Genomic DNA, 25488 nt, shown 5'->3' on the forward strand with positions numbered 1-25488 from the left:
GAGTGATGCAAACATATTTGGTACAAGGGCATTCTCCATAAAGTGACTGCTCCACTGTTTGCACTGTTGCGTGTGTGTGCAGAGGAACAGTTGCAGCCACTTTACACCTATGGGAAGTTGACTGAACTGTCAGCTAGGGACCCTCTGTTGTTTCTTTGACTCTGAATATTGGAACATGTCCCAGACTTGAGACTTGTTGATGTTGAGTACTTTGAAGATGTGGAACATGTTCCCGGTTCTTAATATTTAGGCTTGTTAGATCATCAAAATCACTCTTTTATTTATATTCTGTTCCACCTCTTCCTGAAGAAGAAAGGATACATATCTTCATATTCTAAACACCCAACAAACAATAACCCTGTGGGGAGGGTAGTGTGTACGCAGACCTTACCCCTACCCTGGGGTAGAGAGGCTGTTTCCGATAGACACTCGACTCCCTCCCTCCAAGAACTCCCCACCTTTTGGGGTGACTCGAACTCACAACTTCTTGGTTGAAAGTGGAGGATGATTGGATAAAGATCACAATGAGGAAAAACACCAACAAATAAACTCTTTATTACCAAAAAAGAAAAAGCACCCCTATAACAATCTAAGAGAATCTTGAAAGTCATAATCTAAACAGTACACCCTAATCTTGAAAGCATGTCCTTGACGATAATGTCTGTAATACGACGATGAGCTTCATCTGTCAAATGAATGCCATCCCAGTGCACGTATTGAGCCGGGTTAGAACAAGCTCTTACACTAGCTGATCCACACACATTACTGAAATTAAAGTTGTATCGTCCTCCGGTTCCACAGCACGCAGTGAGCAATGTGTTTTGATTAAATCCAAAGGAAGAAGCACTTTGAAGAACAGTCAAAAACGCCCCATTGTAATCCCCATAAACGATTCCAACATTTGGAAATTCACGTCGTAGATTATCCAGGCCTCTGTTTAGGTATCTGTGATGGTATGAAGCAAAATCATTATAATTTCTCAAGCATCCCAATTGGTCGTAAGCATTGGCATTAGTATCAGGAAAAGTTGTAAGGTATAGAGGAAGACAACCCAATGGAAAAAATCCTGGTACCAAAATACGAGTTGCCCCGAGTTGAATCACATCTTTAATGCCTCTCATAATGCCCGCAACAACGAAAGGAACGTAAGTCCGTACCTCAGGTAATTGTTTTCTTTGGAAAAAATTATTATAGTAGTCATTGCCACCCCATTCCCCCATTACTACTAGAGAGTTGCTGAGAGTTTGTGCACAATTGGAACCACAGGTGGACTGCAGGTGAGATTTGAACCAACCTAGTTGATTAGCGAGCGGCGTGTTCCAGGCGGGCAACCTGACATTCCGGGCAGCCCAGAAAGAGGAATTCAGCGTTGTGGCACCCGCGACAGCGAAATTGACGCCTTGGCTAAAAACATTATCACTGTCCAAGTAAGCATTAAGGAAGGAGAGTTTAAGAGCAGAGGAAATGTAATCGATAATAATACGGCCATCTGAGAAGCGGCCTGTAGGTCTCTTAAAAAATGTCTCGCCGTAAGGAGCTCTGTTGGCGCGGAATATGATGTTAGCACCAGGTGTGCGGATGACATTACCGGCATCGGCAAGTGAGTCGCCGAATTGGTAAACGGATCTGATATTACATTTCGTTTGGGCAGCTGAAGGAGAAGAGAAAAATGCAAAAGTTATAAGTAAAAGAAAGAAAGATACTTTGGGCAGAGAAATTAGGGAAGCCATTGAAGGAGGATATTAATTTGCTTGGAAACTGCAGGGTGCTAGTGCTATATATGACCCATAAAGGAACAGAGAAAACGACAGAAATCTCCATACCTGTATTGCGTGGTTGTCATTTCCTTGCCTTTTGAATTCTATATTATTATCAACATCTTTTACCATTTCGAAAGAAAGAAAAATAATAAAGTTTTAACTGCCTTACTATTCTTCTCACTAAAGCTATCCATTAACGACACGATGAATTACCCAACGGCCATGATTGCTGTTCTGTTTAACACTCTTGATCCGCATGGAAATGACAATATATTTATCATAATTGAGTTTTTCTTTTTTGTAGAAGGAAATTATAATTTTTTTTAATGTTTGGCTAGTCATTTTTTTTTGTAGGAAAATGTTTGGACTTTTATAAATTGAGGATCATTCCTTCTCAATCATTGGCATCCATAATGTAGATATATGGGGTTTGAGAGTCGTGTTTAGGGGGAGAACTTTACGGGACAAGTATTAGTGTGTCACTTTTGTTTGCCTCTTAGTGAGATTGTTGTCTCGATATTTTTTACTCTCTTTAATGTAGTGGATTGCTCATCTTCCGCCGTGAACGTAGGTCAATTGACCGAACCACGTTAAATATTTGTGTCTCTTTTAGTATATTTCTCGTTTGCTGTCTGATTTATCGTCGTTCAAAGTTTGCATTACTAGCTTCCGCATGACACCCGACTTTTTCTATCCTAACAACAAATTCTTCTCTGCAGCAAAGACTCTGCAGGTGCAATCTTCCTTTTTCATTTTTAACTTCACTTCATTCCCAACAACTACAATGCCATGCATGTAAAAATGTTCGTAACATGTTCAAGTTCACAATTATAACATGTTCCGATGTTCGTGGTAAAAAAATATACAATTTATAATAACCAATTTTAAAACTTGCTATCTTTGTCCAAGATTAATACTCCATATATAAATTGCTCGATACAGTTGCGGGATACCAGTTTCGTTTCCATAAACAATTTGGACGAAAATGTTTACTTTTCTTGTAAAGTACTGTACTTAAGTTCTTTCCCACAGTATTCTTTCTTTTCTTTTCCTAAAGGTATAGGTCAAGTTGTGACTATTATACTAGTAGTATCTTGTACGTAGTTTGTATTAGAAGATACAGAGGTAATGCCAATTATTAGGCAGGAAAAGCAACATTATTAAAAATCCCAGGCTGGAGGTGGTCTTTTGTCTTTTGCTTGGAGCAATTTGTTGATTCCGTGACTCTTGATTTAAATGATTGTGCTTGTTTGCCACTTTCGATTTTCAATATATTCAAAGTAAGAGATGTTTGGTAAGCTTATAAGTTTAACTCACTCCTAATTAACTTTTGACTTATTTACGTTGGTAAACATTAATATTCAAAGTGCAGGTCAAAATCAGCTAAAAGCACTTTTGATTTGATTAAGATTTTACTATTTTATCCTTAACTTTTTTAAAATTATCAAAATACTTTTTCTAAAACGGAACCTTAACTTCCTTTTCACTTCGTATCCTTTGTTCCTCATTTTCTTTACAAAGGTACTTTTAAATTTATAATATTTTTGTAAAATATTTAAGAGCACTTTAGTTATTTTAGCAAAAGAACGTCTTACTAGAACTTTTTTATCAAATACATTAATTGTTTATTTTCAGTTTTAGCATTTTCATTCAAACACGTAACTGCTATTTATAAAATCAGCTTCAACACTTAAAAATTCTTTTCTTACACTTAAAACTTATCAGCTATTTACAATTAGCAAAACCAAACGGGCTCTAAGTAGCAGAGTTAATTTCTCAAATAGTCACTCTTTTTTGAGGAAATTACCTAATAAAATTATATAGTTTGTCCAAATAAAATCGAAAGAATAGCCTAGTAAACCTCTATACTTGTTCCGATTTGTCATCCCAATCCCTGCATTTCACAAAATTTCATTCAAACACTTGTACTCGATCAAAATGAATAGTTTAAACCCCTCCATATATGTGTGAGTCTCACTTGCCCCGACATGGATAACACATCATATCCATGTCAGATGCATATATCCACATCATCATCTTCTTCTTTGCAGCTAAATTATCTTTCTCCTCCATGCCCATTTTGCACTTTCAGAACCTCCAGAAAATTCACCAAAAAATTCATTTGCTTCAACTTCTTCTCTCTTTTTCTCACCATAATTACTGCTAGTGAAACTATTAGATTCAATTTTTTTAGTTAAGGAAATGGTTGCAGAAACAATAAGGCACCAGAGAGATCCCAACCATTTTCCTCAAACCACAGTTTTTTCCACCCAAAGAGATCCGAATTTTTCAGCCAATCTGATTGCTATCATCATCGTCATCTCGACCTTCGTCGGAGCAAGTGTTTAAAAGAAAAATAAGGCGTTTGCTCACGAATGACTTAATTGCCGTTCTCCGCAAACTCATCTGCCAGAGCCAATGCCTCTTAGATCTCAAGGATAGTCGTTTAATGACTAAATCCATAAATTCTTTATTTTCGAATTTCTGTATGACTCGTTGAAATTTGCATTTCCTTTAAGTAAACTCCCAACTTAAAGAACAGGAAAAAAAATCCCTAATTGTTATATCCGCTGCAGTTCTCATTTACCTCCTTCATATGAAAGGTGGTGGTGGTTGTCATGACCCGAAATTCTCACCTTCGGACCGTGATGGCGTCTAACATTTCACTTGCTAGGCAAGCCAACGTTAGAATAATATTAACCATTTCTAAATAATTTTTTTTAAATTTATTAATAATAAAGAAATAAATACAGAAATAAGATCTGAAATAATTCATAAAAATAACGGTGTCTAAATACTATCCCAGAATTAGTGTCACAAGTGCACGAACTTCTACAATAATACAAATAAGGGCCTGAATAAAATAAAGTTATCTGAAAATAAACACACAGCTAAAGTAAAATAGACAGGGACTTCAGAACTGCGGACGCCATGCAGTTATACCTCAAGTCTCCCTAGTAGCTGAAATCCGAGCAAGTCTATAGTACGCCGCTGGGACCAACTCCAAAATCTGCACAAGAAGTGCAGAGTGTAGTATCAGTACAACCAACCCCATGTACTGGTAAGTGCTGAGCCTAACCTCGATGAAGTAGTGACGAGGCTAAGGCGGGTCACTTACATTAACCTGTACGCAATATTAGTAACAACAACAATAATAGAAATAAATCAGGTAACTCATTTATAATAATTGAAGCCAATTCAGCAATCATAACCAATTATCATTTCCATCAATTCTATTACAGCGTGCAACCCGCTCTCACAATATATTCACATTCAATTCTGTTGCAGCGTACAACCCACTCTCAGAATATATTCATTTTCAATCCTCTCATATAATTATTTTTAATCAAGTATATATATTGACTTTTAAATAAGTCTATTGCGGCGTGCAATCCGATCCCCCAAATATTGACTTTTAATAAGTTTGTTGCGGCGTAAAACCCGATCCTCCAATATGGACTTTTTAATAAGTCTGTTGCGGCGTGCAACCCGATCCTCCAATATGGACTTTTTAATAAGTCTGTTGCGGAGTGCAACCCGATCCTCCAATATGGACTTTTAATAAGTCTGTTGCGGCGTGCAACCCGATCCTCCAATATGGACTTTTAATAAGTCTGTTGCGGCATGCAACCCGATCCTCATATATATTCATTTCGATCAATTCTATTGCGGCGTGCAACCCGCTCCTCCAATATATACATTTACCAATTTAATTCTATTGCGGCGTGCAACCAGCTCCTCCAATATATTTACTTACCAATTCTTATAGAAGAAATTTCCCAAATAAATGCAATAATTAATATAAAATTATAAGACAATAAGCATACAATCATTATGATTTAATTATGAAACAAACAATGACAAATAGCAAGTTATTATAGAAATCAGGGAGAAAATAGGCAGTTTAATATATAATATCCTAAATGTCAAATAACAATTAATACACATAATTCAAATAGCATGTAACAATTAATGCAGGAATTCAAGAATTTATATTTGACAAAGAATAGGAGAGAAATAATTTTATAACAATTAATTCGTGATTTAAAATAATTTATGATTTTTCAAGTAAGTAGGCAAATAATTAATTTGACGACATATAGACACTCGTCACCTTGCCTATACGTCGATTACATGCATTTCACATAACAAATAGTTTAAGGGTTCTATTCCCTCAAGTCAAGGTTAACCACGACACTTACCTCACTTTGCAAATTCCAATCAATTACTCGACCACCGCTTTTCCTTTTAACTTTGTCTCCAAAAGTTTCAAATCTATTTACAAATAATTCGATATACTCAATACGAATCATAGGAATTAATTCCACATGAATTTATTAATTTTTCGGATAAAAATTCGAAATTTATTTAAATATTCGACACCCACGTCTCAAATCCCGGAAAAACTCGCGAAATCCGAACACCCGTTCCGTTACGAGTTCAATCATATAAAAATTATCCAATTCCGATATCAAATGGACCTTCAAATCTTAAATTTTTATTTTTGGAAGATTTTATAAAAATCTGATTTTTCTTCCATAAATTCACGGATTCATGATATAAATGAGTATGGAATCATGAAATATAATCAATATAGGATAAGGAACACTTACCCCAATGTTTTTCCGTGAAAATCGCCCAAGAATCGCTTTACCCGAGCTCAAAAATTAGAAATTCTTGAAAATGGGTCGAAACCTCATTTCCAGAACTTAAGTTCTGTTTCTGGGATTTTTACCCTTCGCGAACGCAGTCAGTGTCTCGCGTTCTTGAAGCACAAAATTTGTGCTGCCTAATTTTACTCTTCGCGAACGCGAAGCTTGCCTGGCTTGACCTTCGCGAACGCGAAGGCAATTTCCTGGTTAGCCTTTTTCCTTCACGAACGCGAGGCTTCGATCGCGAACACAAAGCTTTACACCTCAAGCCTTCGCGAACGCGTTCACTATATCGCGAACGCGAAGCACAAAACGTGCCAACCCCAATTTGCTCTTCGCGTTCGCGAGAGTACCTTCGCGAACGTGAAGAAGAACATACCAGAAGCCTGAAGTCTGCAGAAAATCAGATTTCTTAAGTCCGAAATCATCCCGTAGCCCATCCGAAACTCACCTGAGCCCTCGAGGCTCCAAACCAAACATGCACACAAGTCCTAAAATATCATACGAACTTGCTCACGTGATCAAATCGCCAAAATAATACCTAGAACTATGAATCGAACGCCAAATCAAAGGAAATTTTTAAAAAAACTTTAAAACTTATCTTTTTACAACCGGACGTCCGAATCACGTCAAATCAACTCCGATTCTCGCCAAATTCGGCAGACACGTCATAAATATTATTTTGGACCTTTACCGGGCTCCGAAACCAAAATACGAACCCATGGTCAATAAATGCAACATCAGTAATTTCTTAAAAATCATTAAGCTTTCATGCTTTTAATTTTTCATCAAAATTCTATATCTCGGGCTAGGGACCTCGAAATTCGATTCCGGGCATACGCCCAAGTCCCAAATCACATTACAGACCTACCGAAATTGTCAAAACACTGATCCGGATCCGTTTGCTTAAAATATTGACCAAAGTCAACTCAGTTGAGTTTTAAAGCTCTATTTCATATTTTAATCTATTTTTCACATAAAAACTTTTCGAAAAATTTTACCGACTGCGCACGCAAGCCGAGGAATGATAAATGATGCCTTTTGAGGTTTTAGAATATAGAATTACTTATTAAATTTAAAGATGATATTTTGGGTCATCACATTCTCCACCTCTAAAACAAACGTTCGTCCTCGAACAGAGTTAGAAAAAAAAATACCTGAGCTGGTGAATAAGTGTGGATATTTACTTCGCATATCCGACTCGGTCTCCTAGGTAGATGCCTCTACCGACTGACCTCTCCATTGCACCCGAACTGAAAGATAACTCTTAGACCTCAACTGTCGGACCTGCCGGGCTAGAATAGCCATCGGCTCCTCCTCGTAAGTCAAATCTTTGTCCAATTGGACTGAGCTGAAATCTAACACATGGGACGGATCACCATCATATTTTCAGAGTATAGACACATGGAACACCAGATGAACCGCTGATAAACTAGGTGGTAATAGAAGCCTGTAGGTTACTTCACCCACCCTTTCAAGAATTTCAAAGGGTCCGATATACCTAGGGCTCAACTTGCCCTTCTTTCCGAACCTCATTACACCTTTCATAGGTGAAACTCGAAGCAATATTCTTTCTCCAACCATGAATGCAATATCACGAACTTTATAGTCGGCATAACTCTTTTGCCTAGACTGAGCTGTGCGAAGTCGATCCTGAATAATCTTGACCTTATCCAAGGCATCCTGTACCAAATCGGTACCCGACAACCGAGCCTCTCCCGGTTCAAACCAACCAACTGGCGATCGGCATCGCCTTCCATATAATGCCTCATATGGAGCCATCTGAATACTCGACTGGTAGCTATTATTATAAGCAAACTCTGCAAGTGGCAAGAAATGATCCCAAGAACCTCCAAAGTCCATAACACAAGCGCGAAGCATATCTTTCAATATCTGAATGGTGCGCTCTAACTGTCCATCTATCTGTGGATGAAATGTTGTACTCAACTCAACCCGTGTGCCTAACTCACGCTATACAGCTCTCCAGAAATGTGAGGTAAACTGCGTACCTCGATCTGAAATAATAGACACGGGTACACCATGAAGACGGACAATCTCACAAATGTAAATTTCAGCTAACCTCTCTGAAGAATAGGTAACTGCCACTGGGATGAAATGTGCTGACTTGGTCAACCTGTCCACAATGACCCAAACTGCATCAAATTTTCTCTGAGTCCGTGGGAGCCCAACAACAAAATCCATAGTGATACGCTCCCACTTCCACTCAGGAATTTCTAACTTCAGAAGCAAACCACCAGGTCTCTGATGCTCGTACTTAACTTACTGACAATTCAGACACCGAGCTACATATGCAACTATTCTTTTTCATTCTCCTCCACCAATAATGTTGCCACAAATCTTGATACATTTTGGTGGTACTTGGATGAATAGAGTACCTAGAACTGCGTGCCTCTTTAAGAATTAATTCACGAAGCTCATCCACATTAGGCACACAAATACGACCATGCATTCGCAGAACTCTATCTTCCCCCATAGCAACCTGTTTAGCATTACCATGCCACACCGTGTCCTTAAGGACAAGTAAATGAGAATCATTATATTGTCTCTCTCTGATACGCTCATATAAAGAAGACCGAGAGACTGTGCAAGCTAGAACCCAACTAGGTTCTGAAACATCTAACCTCACGAACTGATTAGCCAAAGTCTGAACATCTGCAGCTAATGGTCTCTCACCAACCGGAATATACGCACCTTTCTACTCACAACCTTTCTACTCAAAGCATCGGCTACCACATTGGCCTTTCCGGGGTGATACAAAATGGTGATATCATAGTCTTTCAACAACTCTAACCATCTTCTCTGCCTCAAATTAAGATCCTTTTGTTTGAACAGATACTGACGACTACGATAATCAGTAAATACCTCACACGAGACACCGTAGAGGTAATGCCTCCAAATTTTCAGCGCATGAACAATGGCTGCCAATTCTAAGTCATGAACATGTTAATTCTTCTCGTGAACTTTCAATTGTCGTGACGCATATGCAATTACCTTGCCATCTTGCATTAATACTGTACCAAGCCCAATGTGAGATGCGTCATAATATACCGTATACGATCCTGAACTTATGGGTAATACCAACACTGGCGCCGTAGTCAAAGCGGTCTTGAGCTTCTGAAAGCTCAACTCACACTCGTCTGACCATCTGAATGGGAAACCTTTCTGGGTCAATGGGCTTGCAATAGATGAAAACCCTTCCACGAACCGACGATAATAACTTGCTAAACCCAGGAAACTCCGGATTTCTGCAACTGAAGTAGGTCTAGGCCAATTCTGAACAGCCTCAATCTTCTTAGGATCCACCTTTATGCCTTCTGCCAATACAACATTCCCCCAAAAGGCAACTGAGTCTAACCAAAACTCACATTTTGAAAACTTGGCATATAACTGATTTTTCTTCAAAGTGTGAAGCACACTTCGAAGATGTTGCTCATGTTCCTCTCAATTGCTGGAGTAAATCAAGATATCATCAATGAATACAACCATAAAAGAATCCAAATAAGGCTTGAACACCCGATTCATCAAATCCATAAATGTTGTTGGGGCATTTGTCAACCAAAATGACATCACTAGGAATTCGTAATGCCCATACCGAGTCCGAAAAGCTGTTTTAGGGACATCAGATGCCCTAATCTTCAAATGATGGTAACCAGACCTCAAATCGATCTTCGAAAATATCTTGGCACCCTGAAGCTGATTAAATAAGTCATCAATTCTTGGCAGCGGATATTTGTTTTTGATAGTGGCCTTGTTCAACTGCCGATAATCTATACACATCCGCATAGAGCCATCTTTCTTCTTTACAAATAATACTAGTACACCCCAGGGTGAGACACTGGGTCTAATGAATCCCTGATCAAGAAAGTCTTGTAACTGCTCTTTCAATTCTTTCAACTCTGGCAGGGCCATACAGTATGGTGGAATAGAAATGGGCTGAGTGCCCGGAGCCAAATCAATACAGAAGTCAATATCTCTGTCGGGTGGTATCCCCGACAAATCTGCAGGAAATACTTCTAAAAATTCACGAACAACTGATACTGAGTCCATAGAAGGAACATACGCACTGGGATCGCGAATATAAGCTAAATAGGCTAGACACCCTTTCTCTACCATACACCTAGCTTTCATATAAGAAATAACCATGCTGGCAGAATGACCAGGAGTTCCTTTCCACTCTAACCGAGGTAACCCCGACATAGCTAGGGTCATTATCTTGGCATGACAATCCAATATAGCATGATAAGGGGACAACCAATCCATACCCAAGATGATATCAAAATCTACCATATCAAGAAGTAGAAGATCCACACTAGTCTCAAGATTCCCAATAGTAACCACACATGAACGATAGACATGATCTACTACAACAGAGTCTCCCACCGGTGTAGATACATACACAGAAGCACTCAGAGAATCACAAAGCACAACCAAATATGAAGCAAAATAGGAGGACACATAGGAATAAGTAGATCTTGGATCAAATAGAACTCAAGCATCTCTATGGCAAAATGGAATAATACCTGTGATCACATTATCAGATGAATCGGCCTCAGGCCTAGCTGGAAAAGCATAAAATCGGGGCTAGGCCCCACCACTCCGAATTGCGTCCCTAGGACGGCCTCTAACTGGCTGGCCTCTACCTCTAACGGTCTGACTTCCACCTCTAATAACCTGACCTCCATCTCTAATGGCCTGACCTCCACCTCTAGCTGCCTGACCCCTACCTCTAGCTGGCTGAGTAGGCGGTGAAGAAACCGGTGCCAGTATGATAGCACGAGAATCTTGCCGAGATCTGTTATTCGCCAATCTAGGGCAATACCTCCTGATGTGACCAATGTTCCTACACTCATAACACCCATCCTGATGTCGTGGCTGCTAAAGTTGAAGCTGACCCAAATGGGCCGGATAACCGCTGTAGTAACTCTGGAGTGGCGGTGCACTGATATGAGCTGAATGTGCACTAAATGCTGGCTGTCCATAGTAAGGCATAATAGGACCGTGACTCCCTGAAGCATCGGGAGATGCATGAAGTGCTGAATGAAACGGTCTGGGAGGATGACCCCTACCAAAATTACCCCTGCATCTAGACGAGGCACCGCCGAAACCACCGAACTGACGAGGCCTCTTATCAGACCTCTGCCCTCTTTCCTGTGTAAGAACCATCTCGATCCTCCTTGCGGCATTAGCAGCTGCCTGAAAAGAAATCTCACTTCCGGTCTCCTTGGCCATCTGAAGTCTGATAGGGTGAATGAGTCCCTCAATAAACCTCCTCACTCTCTCTCCCTCCGTAGGTAGTAAAAGGAGAGTATGACGGGCCAAATCCATAAAACGAAACTCATACTGAGTAACAGTCATACTGCCCTGCTGTAGACGCTCAAATTGCTTGCAGAATTCCTCTCTCAGTGTGATAGGGAGGAACTTCTCTAGAAATAGCTGAGAGAACTGCTTCCAGGTAAGTGTAGGCGATCTGACTGGTCGGGTCAATGTATAATCTCTCCACCACCTCTTGGCGGAACCCGTCATTTGAAATACAGCAAAATCAACCCCATTGGTCTCAACTATACCCATGTTCCGCAGTACCTCGTGGCAACGTTCAAGATAATCCTGTGGGTCCTCAGAAGGTGTACCACTGAAGTGAACTGTAAAGAGCTTAGTAAACTTATCCAGTCTCAATAAGGCCTCAAAAGATATGGCGGGCCTATCACCGGTCTATGCCGCAATAACTGGCTGAACTACCCCAACTGGCGGTGTTGCTGGAACCTGATTCTGGGGAGCCATCTGCTCCGGAGCGGGAGTAGTGGGATTTTGTGCTCCTCCCCCAGCCTGTGAGATGGCTGGTGCCACTGGAAATGTACCATTCTGGGCCACACCCTCCATAAGACTTACCAAATAGACTAGAGTGTCCTGAAGTATTGGAGTGGCTATGAATTCTTCCGGGACCTGAATTGGTTCAACTGGTACATTCTGAACTGAAATCTCCTCCTGAAGGTCTACATGAGGTTCTACAACAGGTGCAGCTGCTCGAGCTCTGGACTGAGCTCTCCCTCGACCTCTGCCTCAGCCTCAGCCTCTAGCACGACCTCGGCCTCGACCTCTATCCCTGGCCATGGTTGCCACCGGAGCTTTGGTCCCTGTCCATCGGTAGATGTATTACGTGTTCTCACCATCTGCGAGAGAATAAGAGTAGAATGGTTCAATCATCGATGATAGAAAAACTCGCACGACAGAATAAGAAAGGAGTGATGTTGTTCCTAAACTTCATAGCCTCTGAGAGATAAGTACAGACGTCTCCGTACCGATTCTTCAGACTCTACTAAGCTTGCTCGTGACTCGTGAGACCTAGGCAACTTAGTGCTCTGATACCAACTGTCACGACCCGAAATTCCTACCTTCGGACCATGATGGCGCCTAACATTTCACTTGCTAGGCAAGCCAATGTTAGAATAATATTACCCATTTCTAAACAATTATTTTTAGATTTATTAATAATAAAGAAATAAATGCGAAAGTAAGGTCTAAAATATAGTGAATAATCCATAAAAATAACGGTGTCTAAATACTATCCCAGAATTGGTGCCACAAGTGCACGAGCTTCTAGAATAATACAAATAAGGGCCTGAATAAAATAAAGCTGTCTGGAAATAAACACACAGCTAAAGTAAAGTAGACGGGGACTTCAGAACTGCGGACGCCATGCAATTATACCTTTAGTCTCCTCTGTTAGCTGAAATTCGAGCAAATCTATGGTACGCCGCTAGGACCAACTCCAAAATCTGCACAAGAAGTGTAGAGTGTAGTGTCAGTACAACCGACCCCATGTACTGGTAAGTGCTGAGCCTAACCTCGACGAAGTAGTGACGAGGCTAAGGCGGGTCACTTACATTAACTTGTACGCCATATTAGTAACAACAACAATAATAGAAATAAATCAGGTAATTCATTTATAATAATTGAAGCCAATTCAGCAGTCATAACCAATTATTATTTCCATCAATTCTGTTGTAGCGTGAAACCCGCTCTCACAATATATTCACATTCAACTCTGTTGCAGCATACAACCCGCTCTCACAATATATTCATTTTCAATCCTCTCATATAATTATTTTTAATCAATATATATATTGACTTTTAAATAAGTCTATTGCGGCGTGCAATCCGATCCCCCAAGTATTGACTTTTAATAAGTTTGTTGCGACGTGCAACCCGATCCTCCAATATGGACTTTTTAATAAGTCTATTGCGGCGTGCAACCCGATCCTCCAATATGGACGTTTAATAAGTCTGTTGCGGCGTGCAACCCGATCCTCATATATATTCATTTCGATCAATTCTGTTGCGGCGTGCAACCCGCTCCTCCAATATATACATTTACCAATTCAATTCTGTTGCGGCATGCAACCCGCTCCTCCAATATATTCATTTACCAATTCTTATAGAAAAAATTTCTCCAATAATTGCAACAATTAATATAAAATTATAAGGGAACAAGCATACGATAATTATGATTTAATTATGAAACAAACAATGACAAATATCAAGTTATTATGGAAATCAGGGAGAAAATAGGTAATTTAATATATAATATACTAAATGTCAAATAACAATTAAGACACATAATTCAAATAGTATGTAACAATTAATGCAGGAATTCAAGAATTTATATTTGACAAAGAATAGGAGAGAAATAATTTTTATAATAATTAATTCATGATTTAAAATAATTTATAATTTTTCAAGTAAATAGGCAAACAATTAATTTGACGACGTATAGACACGCGTCACCTCGCCTATACGTCGTTTACATGCATTTCACATAACAAATAGTTTAAGGGTTTTATTCCCTCAAGTCAAGGTTAACCACGATACTTACCTCGCTTTGTAAATTCCAATCAATTACTCGACCACCGCCTTTCCTTTTAAATTTATCTCCAAAAGTTTCAAATCTATTCACAAACAATTCGATATACTCAATGCGAATCATAGGAATTAATTCCATATGAATTTATTAATTTTTCAGATAAAAATTCGAAATTCATTTAAATATTCGACAGTGGGACCCACGTCTCAAATCCCAAAAAAACTAGCAAAATCCGAACACATGTTCCGCTACGAGTTCAATCATATAAAAATTATCTAATTCCGATATCAAATGGACCTTCAAATCTTAAATTTTTGTTTTTGGAAGATTTTATAAAAATATGATTTTTCTTTCATAAATTCACGGATTCATGATATAAATGTATGGAATCATGAAATATAATCAATATAGGATAAAAAACACTTATCCCAATATTTTTCCGTGAAAATCGCCCAAGAATCGCCTTACCCGAGCTCAAAAATTAGAAATTATTGAAAATGGGTCGAAACCCCATTTCCAGAACTTAAGTTCTGTTTCTGGAATTTTTACCCTTCGCGAATGCGGTCAGTGCCTCGCGTTCGCGAAGCACAAAATTTGTGTTGCCCAATTTTACTCTTTGCGAATGCGAGGGCTACTTCGCGAACACGAAGCTTGGCCTTCGCGAACACGAAGGCAATTTCCTGGTTAGCCTCTTTTCCTTCGCGAACGCGAGGCTTCAATCGCGAACGCGAAGCTTTGCACCTCAAGCCTTCGGGAACGCATTCACTCTGTCGCGAACGCGAAGCACAAAACGTGCCAGTCCCAATTTGCTCTTCGCGTTCGCGAGAGTACCTTCGCGTTCGCGAGAGTACCTTCGCGAACGCAAAGAAGAACACACCAGAAGCTTGAAGTCTACAGAAAACCAGATTTCCTAAGTCCAAAATCATCCCTAAGCCCATCCGAAACTCACCTGAGCCCTCGAGGCTCCAAACCAAACATGCACACAAGTCCTAAAACATCATACGAACTTGCTCGTGCGATCAAATCTCCAAAATAACACCTAGAACTACAAATCGGACGCCAAATCAAAGAAAATTTTCAAGAAAACTTTAAAACTTATCTTTTTACAACCGGACGTCCGAATCACGTCAAATCAACTCCGATTCTCACTAAATTCGGCAGACAAGTCATAAATATTATTGTGGACCTTTACTGGGCTCCGGAACCAAAATATGGACCCGGGGTCAATAAATGCAACATTAGTAATTTCTTAAAAATTATTAAGCTTTCAAACTTTTAATTTTTCATCAAAATTCCATATCTCGAGTTAGGGACCTCGGAATTCGTTTTCGAGCATACGCCCAAGTTTCAAATCACGATATGGACCTACCGGAATTGTTAAAATACTGATCCGGGTCTGTTTGCTCAAAATGTTGACCAAAGTCAACTCAGTTGAGTTTTAAAGTTCTATTTCACATTTTAATCCATTTTTCACATAAAACTTTTCGAAAAATTGTACGGACTGTGCATGCAAGTCGAGGAATGATGAATGGTATTTTTTGAGGTCTTAGAACACAGAATTACTTATTAAATTTAAAGATATCATTTTGGATTATCACAGTGGTTTTAATGGAGAAGGGGTATGGGGTAGAAGGCAGCGGGTGGGGGGTGACGGGTAGCGTAACTTTTCTGGGGTGCTGGATAGGTTTGAAGATGGAGGAGGGGTTATTTTTACTTTTATTTTTATTTGTTCTATTTTTCTTTTTCTTTTTCTTTTTTATTTATTAAATTTGACTTTTTCTTTAAAAAAAATTAGATTATAAGTTCACGCTCTCTTTGCGCGTGCATACTACACAGTTCATACTACTCAGCAAAATAATTACCACATAAGGTTGATCAATAGTTAGAGGGGTTTAGAATATTCATTTTAATCGATTACAAGTGTTTGAATGAAACTTCGTGGAATATAGGGACCGGGATGACAAACTTGAAAAAGTAAATGAGTCTACTAGACTATTCTACCAAATAAAATCACTCTAAGTTCATACATTTATCTTACAAAGAAATGGCTGAAAAGCCTTTTTAAAAGTAAGCTGAAATAATTTTGAATATAAAATCACTTACCGCCATTACCGTATAATTTATATTGTATTAAAAGGGAGAAAGTCTTAAGTAAAAGTTTATATATATGAGAAAGCTTTAAGTAAAAGTTAATATATTTTTATGTTATATTAAAAGTATGAATGCCTTAAACTAAAAGTTGAATTATAAAAATATCCTTCAAAATTTACTGTCCATTTTGCCCTTCATCAAAGTAAAAAATACCTCCTACTCAATCTTAAGATACGTTAAAGCAAAATAAAACAATACACTAACCAGCATGTAGGGGTGTACATGAAGCGAGTTGGTTCGTTTTTTATCAAAACCAAACCAAACCAACTATATCAGTTTGGATTTGTTCGATTTTGTCGAATTTTTCGGGTTTTTGGATTTTTTGTTACTTAAATATTATTTCAATCTTACTTTGTTAAATATTTGATAAGTAAATATATATTTAGTAAAAATATAAAAAATTGGCAAACATATTATCGATTAAAATATTCTTATGGGAGAATTCTATTAGTAACACATAATAGTTATTTTTTTAGTCGTCTGACAATAATTTTTCGTTGATGTACACTTTCAGGTTAACAATTTTTTCGTTGATGTACACTTTTAGGTTAACCGAATCTAGTAATTAAACATAAAAATTAATATGATACCTAAATATTAATAATCACTTCAAATTCAAAAAAGATATAAGATTTTAATAGATTTTAACATATGATATGAATATGGAAGAATAAAGAGATAAATGCATTTCACTAACACTTGATAAGAAAGTGATTCTTCAAGGTCAATAAATATGGAGCACTTCATATTCTATTAAAATTTATATCCCTTAAGAGAATCCCAAATATTTCTAGATATTTTTTAAAGAAAATTCTATATAAAATCTTAAAAGTATATATAAAAATTATATATTTATATGTCGGGTTGGTTCGGGTTTTTTACTCAATACCAAACCAAATCAAACCAACCAAATCAAAAGTTGCTTTGCATGAGTCAATATAAACTAAATTCATTTGACTAATTAATAGTACAAGACTAAATTCACCTACCAAATGCAAGTTATAACGTATTGTAAAAATTGCACGGGCGCCCTATTTGGTCTCCCCCATTTAACATATACCCACTTTTTAAAAAGGTTTTAATTTATACCCACTTTTTAAATAACTTCAGGCATTTTTCTCCTCTTTTTTCTTCTTCTTCGGGTGACAGTGATTTTATATGGTGTTTGTGAATATATTTTAAGGTAGTATGATGTTTTACAGTGGTGAGCTGATATGACACTTTATTTTTTACCATTGCTTAGAATTTCTTTTTTTTTTCTTAATTGCAAAATAGGTTCATTAGATTTATTATTATTTTGACAAATTGATGATTGAGGTTTGTTCTTGATGATATTTGGAGGTTATGTTTCAAATTTAAGCTCATTTGAATTAGATTTAGGTATTAAATCGTATATTGGATTGTTATAATTCGAAGAACAAATTTCTGTTTCTGGCCAATTTGCATTTCATGCCTATTGGCCTTAAGTGCATGAAAACGTTGGTTGCATTTCAGACGTTTTGGCCTTAAGTTCATTTGAAGTACAATTTTTCACTTCAGACTTATTGGCCTTAAGTGTAGGAAAACGTTTGTTGCAGTTCAGACCTTTTGGCCTTAAGTGCATCTGAAGTGAAATTTTTCACTTCAGACTTATTGGCCTTAAGTTCATGAAACCATTGGTTGCACTTCAGATCTATTTGGCTTTAAGTGCATCTGAAGTGTAATTTTTTCACTTCACACTAATTTTTTTAACTTCAGACCCGATAAGTCTGAAGTTTAGTAAAAATATAAAAAATTGACAAACATATTATCGATTAAAATATTCTTATGGGAGAATTCTATTAGTAACACATAATAGTTATTTTTTTTAGTCGTCTGACAATAATTTTTCGTTGATGTACACTTTCAGATTAACAATTTTTTCGTTGATGTACACTTTTAGGTTAACCGAATCTAGTAATTAAACATAAAAATCAATATGATACCTAAATATTAATAATCACTTCAAATTCAAAAAAGATATAAGATTTTAATAGATCTTAACATATGATATGAATATGGAAAAACAAAGAGATAAACGCATTTCACTAACACTTGATAAGAAAGTGATCATACAACCCATTATTTAAGGTCAATAAATATGGAGCACTTCATATTCTATTAAAATTTATATCCCGCAAGAGAATCCCAAATATTTCTAGATATTTTTTAAATAAAATTTTAAAAGTATTTATAAAAATTATTTATTTATATGTCGGGTTGGTTCGGATTTTTTTTACTCAATATCAAACCAAATCAAACCAACCAAATCAAAAGTTGCTTTGCATAAGTCAATATAAACTAAATTCATCTGACTAATTAATAGTACAAGACTAAATTCACCTACCAAATGCAAGTTATAACGTATTGTAAAAATTGCACGGGCGCCCTATTTGGTCTCCCCCATTTAATCTATACCCTTTTTTTAAAAAGGTTTTAATTTATACCCACTTTATAAACAACTTCAGGCATTCTTCTCCTCTTATTTCTTCTTCTTCGAGTGACAGTGATTTTATATGGTGTTTGCGAATATATTTTAAGGTAGTATGATGTTTTACAGTGGTGAGTTGTTATGGCGCTTTATGTTTTACCACTGCTTAGAATTTCTTCTTCTTTTTTTTTCTTAATTGCAAAATAGGTTCGTTAGATTTATTGTTGTTTTGACAAATTGATGATTGGGGTTTGTTCTTGATGATATTTGAAGGTTATATTTCAAATTTGAGCTCATTTGGAGTAGATATAGGTATTAAATCGTATATTAGATTGTTATAATTCGAAGAACAAATTTCTTTTTCTGGCCAATTTGCACTTCATGCCTATTGGCCTTAAGTGTATGAAAACGTTGGTTGCACTTCAGGCGTTTTGGCCTTAAGTGCATCTGAAGTGCAATTTTTTACTTCAGACTTATTGACCTTAAGTATAGGAAAACGTTTGTTGCACTTCAGACCTTTTGGCCTTAAGTGCAATTTTTCACTTCAGACTTATTGGCCTTAAGTGCATGAAACCCTTGGTTGCACTTCAGATCTATTTGGCCTTAAGTGCATCTAAAGCGTAATTTTTTCACTTCACACTAATTTTTTTAACTTCAAACCCGATAAGTCTGAAGTTGATCGTAAAATGAGTAGGTTTGCAAATCTTTTTTGCAAAGTGGGTATAGGCTCAATTGTAATCCCAAAACCGGGTATAAATGCAAAGCCCCTAACGTATTGTCCATCCATAATATCTTTTCATTTCTCATTTTCACAAGCCACACTATATATCTCGCAGCAAAAATGCCCTTTTTAAAAATTAGGCCAAATACATACCTAAACTTGCCATAATTTTTCACTTAGACACCCCAACTAAGGGTATAACCTATTAGACACCTAAACTAACACCAAAATGTATCTATTAAGCACATTTCTGACAGTGTAAAAACAAGTGTAAGCGCGTGACTTTACTTGCTTTAGACATTAAAAATCAGACCAATAAGAAAATCGCATGTCATAAAGCAAAAAAGAAAAAATACACGTAGGAAATAAACCCTACCCCACTCTTTCCTCCTCCAACCTCACCAATAATTTTGGCACATCCCAAAAGTCCGACAAAATCAGCGAGTGAGAACCTTCTTCTTCATCCTCCATCGTTTCGCAACAAAAATGTGAAACGCCAATTGTCGGGCAACTTTCTATCCCGGGTACGTAACAGAGCTGTGCCATCAATATAAAATTAAACTTCAAAGATATGGAGACAACTTTAAGAGAATCGGAGGTGAAAACAGAAACTTTAGATGCATGCAGTCAAGGTTGAGGACAATGGCATACATCTGTAAGCAGCTATTAAATATACTAAGTTCTCTTAATTTATTTTGTAAGATTTAATCTGTTTTATCCAACCAAGTTCGGAATACATAGACACCCATTTCCCTTCTGCCTAGTTTTTCATTATAGTTTCAAAGAGTTCCCTTTCTTAACTTTCGGGTGATCACCATTATTAACACTCTCAACACCATTCCCTTTGTATTTTAATTTTTCTTCATCTTTATAAAGACAAAGTGAAAAGAGGAGGCAAACGAAGAAAGAAAAGAGGTAGAAACGGGTAAAGACCAACCATGGCCACCGAGTACATAAAGATGAAGGAAGAGAGGGAGAGAAAGAGTAGAAATTAGGTTTTTATTTTATATTTCATGACATGTCAGCGTATATAAAAAGCATGACGCGCTAAACACAAGTGTAGAACAAGTCATATGCCATGTCAGCCTCAAGTGTTTAATAGGAACAATTTACTTGTACTTTAAGTGTCTAATAGGTTATACCCTTGTTTAAGGTGTCTAAGTGAAAAATTGTGACAAATTTAAGTGGTTGTGTATGTATTTGAAAAGAGATTTATATATATATATATATATATATATATATATATATATATAGTATATTGCACTTACGTAATCATGTTGTGATAGAATATATGAGTAGCGAACATTTCTTTTACAATAGTATACATCCTTATATATTACTATATAATATTATACATTTATTATGATCCATATATCAACTTTGTATAAAAGTGATAATAGTGTATAAAAGGATATATATACTTATTTTATACTATTATAAAAAAGATAAAATACATAAAGAGACACTTAAAATTGGCCCCAAATATCTATCTCACACTCCAACTTACTAGGTGACCGTATAAACACTTTATGTTTGATTTTATTGTATCAAGTAAACACACGTGTCTGACATGGCAACTCTAGTGAGATACAAACGTTGGGCAGCACGTTAGGTTAAATTTTTCTTGACTGTAATGGTTAAAAAAATACAAAAATTACTATTATACCCTTAATGAATTCCTTTTATATTTATCCCAATTCTCAAATTCCTAAACTTAAATCCCCATTTTTCCCCATTCTTCCCCGACCTTTTCCTACTTCTATCTTCCCTCTTTCTCTATTACAAAGCATTATAAAAAATGGAAGACACCTTGTATTGTCATTGCGGTAAAAGGGCAGAATTGATAATTTCGTGGTCACAAAATAACCCGGGTCACAGGTATCTTGGATGCCAATATGGTCGAGTAAGTAATTTTTAAAGTTATTTTTTCTGCCTATTTTCTTTCTTCAAAATTGTTTGGCCAAGACTCCATTTTTATGGACCTTTCTTATTGTTTTACATGAAGGATGTAAGTATTTTAAGTGGTTTGAAGATGAATTTCCTGAACAAGCTAGGATTGTAATTTAGGAATTTTTGAAGAGGATAAAAAAACACGACGAAGAAAAGGAGAAGATGAGGAGAAAGTACAGAATGTTGCCGATCATTGTGATACTCGCTTGGATTGTTAGAGAGTTTTTTATGTAATATTTGCTATGTATGTTGAAATTTAGTTGGTTAAAGGAGCTCTTTTGTGTATTGGCAGTTATGTAAACCAGTAGCTCTTTTGAATATTATAATGTAAGAAACTTAGATGAATACAAGTTGAACCACTTTTGGACTAATATTTCAGGAAAATCTTGACATGACTAATGTTCTCCCCAACCGCAACTACAAGACACAAATACAAACTATACAATAAACTCTATCAAGGAAAATACAATTTGTAGAATAAACTTCAAATTTCATTACTCAAACCAAGGCAATAGTTACAAAATAAAATGTCAAACATATATCTGAAATATTTCTTTAATAGCAAATAACTAAAACTGCAGTTTTAGGTTCATGAAAATCAAATTAGACAAAACACTTGAACAAACTACATAAAGTGAAACTTTTCTAATGAGACTTTTTCTTCTTCATTTGCATCTCTTTTTGTTGTTGAAGTTGGTTTCCAGTAATAGCAGATTTTTCCTTCCATTTCCATTCAGGTGGCTTGAATCCAAGATCAATATTGATAAGTGATGCATTCTTTAATTGTCTCCCACTAGAGATGGCTCTTTCACTTAGTGTTCCGGGCTGTAAATTTAGAGTGATATCTATTAGGCAATCTATTAATAACTTATGAAATAACTATCATATAAAAATGTGAAACAACTTACATTAAGAACTTGTCTTCCAGATTGTGTGTCTGTGTAAATGTGAAATCCCAGTTCTCTTATTTTTTTTTCCAACAGCAGCAGAAACAGATTTAGTAGCAAATCCAGTAGGTGCACTGGTTGCTGTACTTATTGAATCAGAACCAGCCCCTTCCCCTTCCTATTCCAGTTCCCCTTCCCTTTCCTCTGCCAACTCCTATTTCTAGTCCTCTCCCTCTGCCTCTCTCAGTAGTGGTACTAGATTGTTGAGTAGCAGGTTGACTGTTTGGTGTTGCTTCAGTTGTTGTTCTTGGTCTTTCTTGAGGCTATAAGTAGCAAAACAAAGGTTAGAAGACAAAGGTTAACAAGTAAGTAGATCAACGAAAATAACAAAGGACATATCCCTGATTTGTACCTTTTTTTGTTGTGGCCAATTTGGTGGCAGTTAGAACATGTCATCTTGGCTCCTTCCTTTGAGACTTTTTCCCATTTCTTTTTTCTTGGTTCATCTTTGTCATTTCTCCTACATCTCTTGGGTCTACCAGGCATTGGTTTAACTTAAGGTGGCTCGACTGGTGGGTTATTTGTTTGAGGCCATATCTTCATGTTGGGGATTGGTTGAATGAAGTACTTGTAAGCATTCAAGTATGTATCTTTTCTATACCAATGCTCAACATAATCTTCTGGATCTTCCCCAATATGAGATAATGCACAAACTAAATGAGCACAAAGGATACCCCTCAATTGCCACGGTCTGCAACTACATGTTTTCCTAACTATGTCAACAATGAATCTATATCCCCCTTCCTTAGTTTCAAAGCCAGTATCAGCATTCCACATAACTTTTAATCTCCTGCCAACTTTTTATTTTCATCTAAAACTAATCTTGCCATGGGTGAAATGTCACTGATCCAAATTTCAGCAAATTTGATCATATCCCTATGTTTATTCATTATCTTATATCTAATGTCTTCAAGCTCCACTTCTTGAATGACATTGGCTTTTCTATATTTTTTGGTCTTTCTTTCACTTATCTTTTCTTTTCTAGCAGCCTATCTAAAAGCCCTCAATTCTTCATCCACTGTCATCTTCATCAGGAATATTCTCTAAGTTATCTTCTTAAAAATCTTCATTATCACTACTATTTTCATCATTAAGAGGTTGTTCTACCTCCCCCTCAACCCCAACTGCCTCACTTAAGGTCACATTTATAGCACCCTCAATCTGTGTTGCCCTAGAATTAACCCCACTTTCTATATTAATTATTTCTTGGTCCATGTCACCAATCAGTGGACCTATAACACTCCCAGCAGGGACCCTTCTTCAACCATGACATGTTTCACATACAAGTCAATAATGGACCTAGTACGTAAGTCTTTAACAATATTATATAGTTGACTCAGTTTCTAATGCAACAAATTGAATATTGGTAGGGTCTTTGACATAAAAGCCTTCAACTTTATCATACCCAATATCCTTAGTGTAACATTTTATCTCGGTCTGAGAGAAATGATCTTTATCTATAGTAATGATAACCCTTTCCAACTCCCCAACATATTGTCTTTGAATAACCCTATCCCGTGGTGAAAAACAATAATAATAGAGCCACTCATATGAACAATCTCTGAAAAAGACAAGAAATAAAGGTCAAGATTCCCTACCCTTTAACAGACTAAAAAGCCAAAATATTTTCCCCTTTAGCAGAGTACAGTAACAGAGTAAAACTTTTCCCAAAAATAACAAAAATCCCATTTACAAACGCATGAAAAAAGAGATAACAAATAGTAAAAATGTTAATACCTCTTAATAAAATTTCTTCTGTTATTTGTCTTCAAACCCACTCCGACCGATATCTATATCTTCCACACTAATGACTAACGACAGATGAACGAAGCAAAATTAAAGGCAAAGAATGAATAAGGTTCTAGTTTTTAAAGCTTAATCGAAGATATTGAACGATTACTCAAGAGATTGATGAAGATCGATTTGAGGAGATTTTGGAATTAGGATTTTCAATAAAAAAAAATTTACTGAAATGAACACTCCCGTTTAATTTGCCCTCTTTTGTATCGTTTTAATTTTTATTTTATTTTTCGTTTTAATTTGTCGTTGAAAAGTTTAACCGCATGTAGTCTACGTGTTATATTCTGATTGGTTCACTTAACCACGTAGGCGCGACTGTATGTCACGCATTATACTTTCCAGAGACGTGTGTTTACTTAATATAATAAAACCGAACATAAAGTGTCTATATGGTCACTTGGTAAGTTGGAGTGTGAGATAGACATACGGGGCCAACATTAGTTGTCTCTTTATTTGCCTATAAAAAATATACACTTTTATACAAAATTATATAAAGGTTGTGTGTCGTCTTCTTCAAACTTCAGCTCACGAAACTCCATCTGAAATGGATCAAAAACATCAACAAATGTATCTCAAACTCTAGGATGAGTTTCACCTGAACAATTTCACTAATATTAATCAACACTCATTCTATTTCATTAAGTAATATTAATAATAGTTCTTAAAAAATTTCAGATATGAAAAGCTTCGAACTCGTCAATGGCGAAATATTTTCACCAAATGGGTTTATATGTTCTCACTAAACTCAGTATTTGAAATAAGAAGTTAGGCGAAAATATTCAATAATCAATCAATACGAATCACAAACACCCAAAAATATCGACCCTCCAGATTTCGAGCTTCTCAACACATTAATGGTGGATTTCGAAATAACCCACTACTAAACCCATTTGAAGCCAATTAAGTGTTGAATCTATTTTGAAGAAGGCCCACCTAGACTAGCAACTTTAAATTTAAGAGTTAAACGCTATCTCTATCATGACTTATTGTGCTCAAGTAGTCATTCAATAGAATAAAATATAGAACAAGTAAAATACACAACCAAATAAGGTATAAAGTTATCTAGAATCTACCTGGAATATGAATAATCATGGCACATACATATACGCTCTTCACTTCTCATATATATCACCCTTGCATGTAACAAATAATATTATTTATTAGAAAAAATTCCCTCAA

At 36.6% G+C, this 25488-nt stretch overlaps 1 protein-coding gene and 2 long non-coding RNA genes across 3 annotated transcripts; 1 reads left to right on the top strand and 2 right to left on the bottom strand.

Moving 5' to 3' along the window:
* Nucleotides 1-258: 258 nt before the first annotated feature.
* LOC107822594 (GDSL esterase/lipase At5g03980-like) lies at nucleotides 259-1769 on the bottom strand. The gene has a single exon (XM_016649143.2). The coding sequence runs from the start codon at nucleotides 1728-1730 to the stop codon at nucleotides 615-617; it is 1116 nt and encodes a 371-aa protein (XP_016504629.1). The 5' UTR covers nucleotides 1731-1769; the 3' UTR covers nucleotides 259-614.
* Nucleotides 1770-21112: 19343 nt separating this feature from the next.
* LOC107822595 (uncharacterized) lies at nucleotides 21113-21933 on the top strand. The gene is made up of 2 exons (XR_001656427.2): nucleotides 21113-21515; nucleotides 21618-21933. It is a non-coding gene; the product is annotated as an uncharacterized LOC107822595 (long non-coding RNA).
* A 120-nt stretch (nucleotides 21934-22053) lies between these two features.
* On the bottom strand, nucleotides 22054-24483 carry LOC107822593 (uncharacterized). Its single transcript, XR_001656426.2, has 4 exons — nucleotides 24247-24483; nucleotides 22862-24070; nucleotides 22471-22772; nucleotides 22054-22387 (listed from the first exon to the last, which is right to left on the bottom strand). It is a non-coding gene; the product is annotated as an uncharacterized LOC107822593 (long non-coding RNA).
* Between the last annotated feature and the right edge of the window lie 1005 nt (nucleotides 24484-25488).

This window comes from Nicotiana tabacum, chromosome 2, assembly GCF_000715075.1.
Source record: "Nicotiana tabacum cultivar K326 chromosome 2, ASM71507v2, whole genome shotgun sequence".
NCBI lineage: Eukaryota > Viridiplantae > Streptophyta > Magnoliopsida > Solanales > Solanaceae > Nicotiana > Nicotiana tabacum.

Excerpts from the sequence above, each read along its gene's own strand:
- LOC107822594 (XM_016649143.2), bottom strand. The coding sequence starts at position 1,730 with ATGGCTTCCCTAATTTCTCTGCCCAAAGTATCTTTCTTTCTTTTACTT.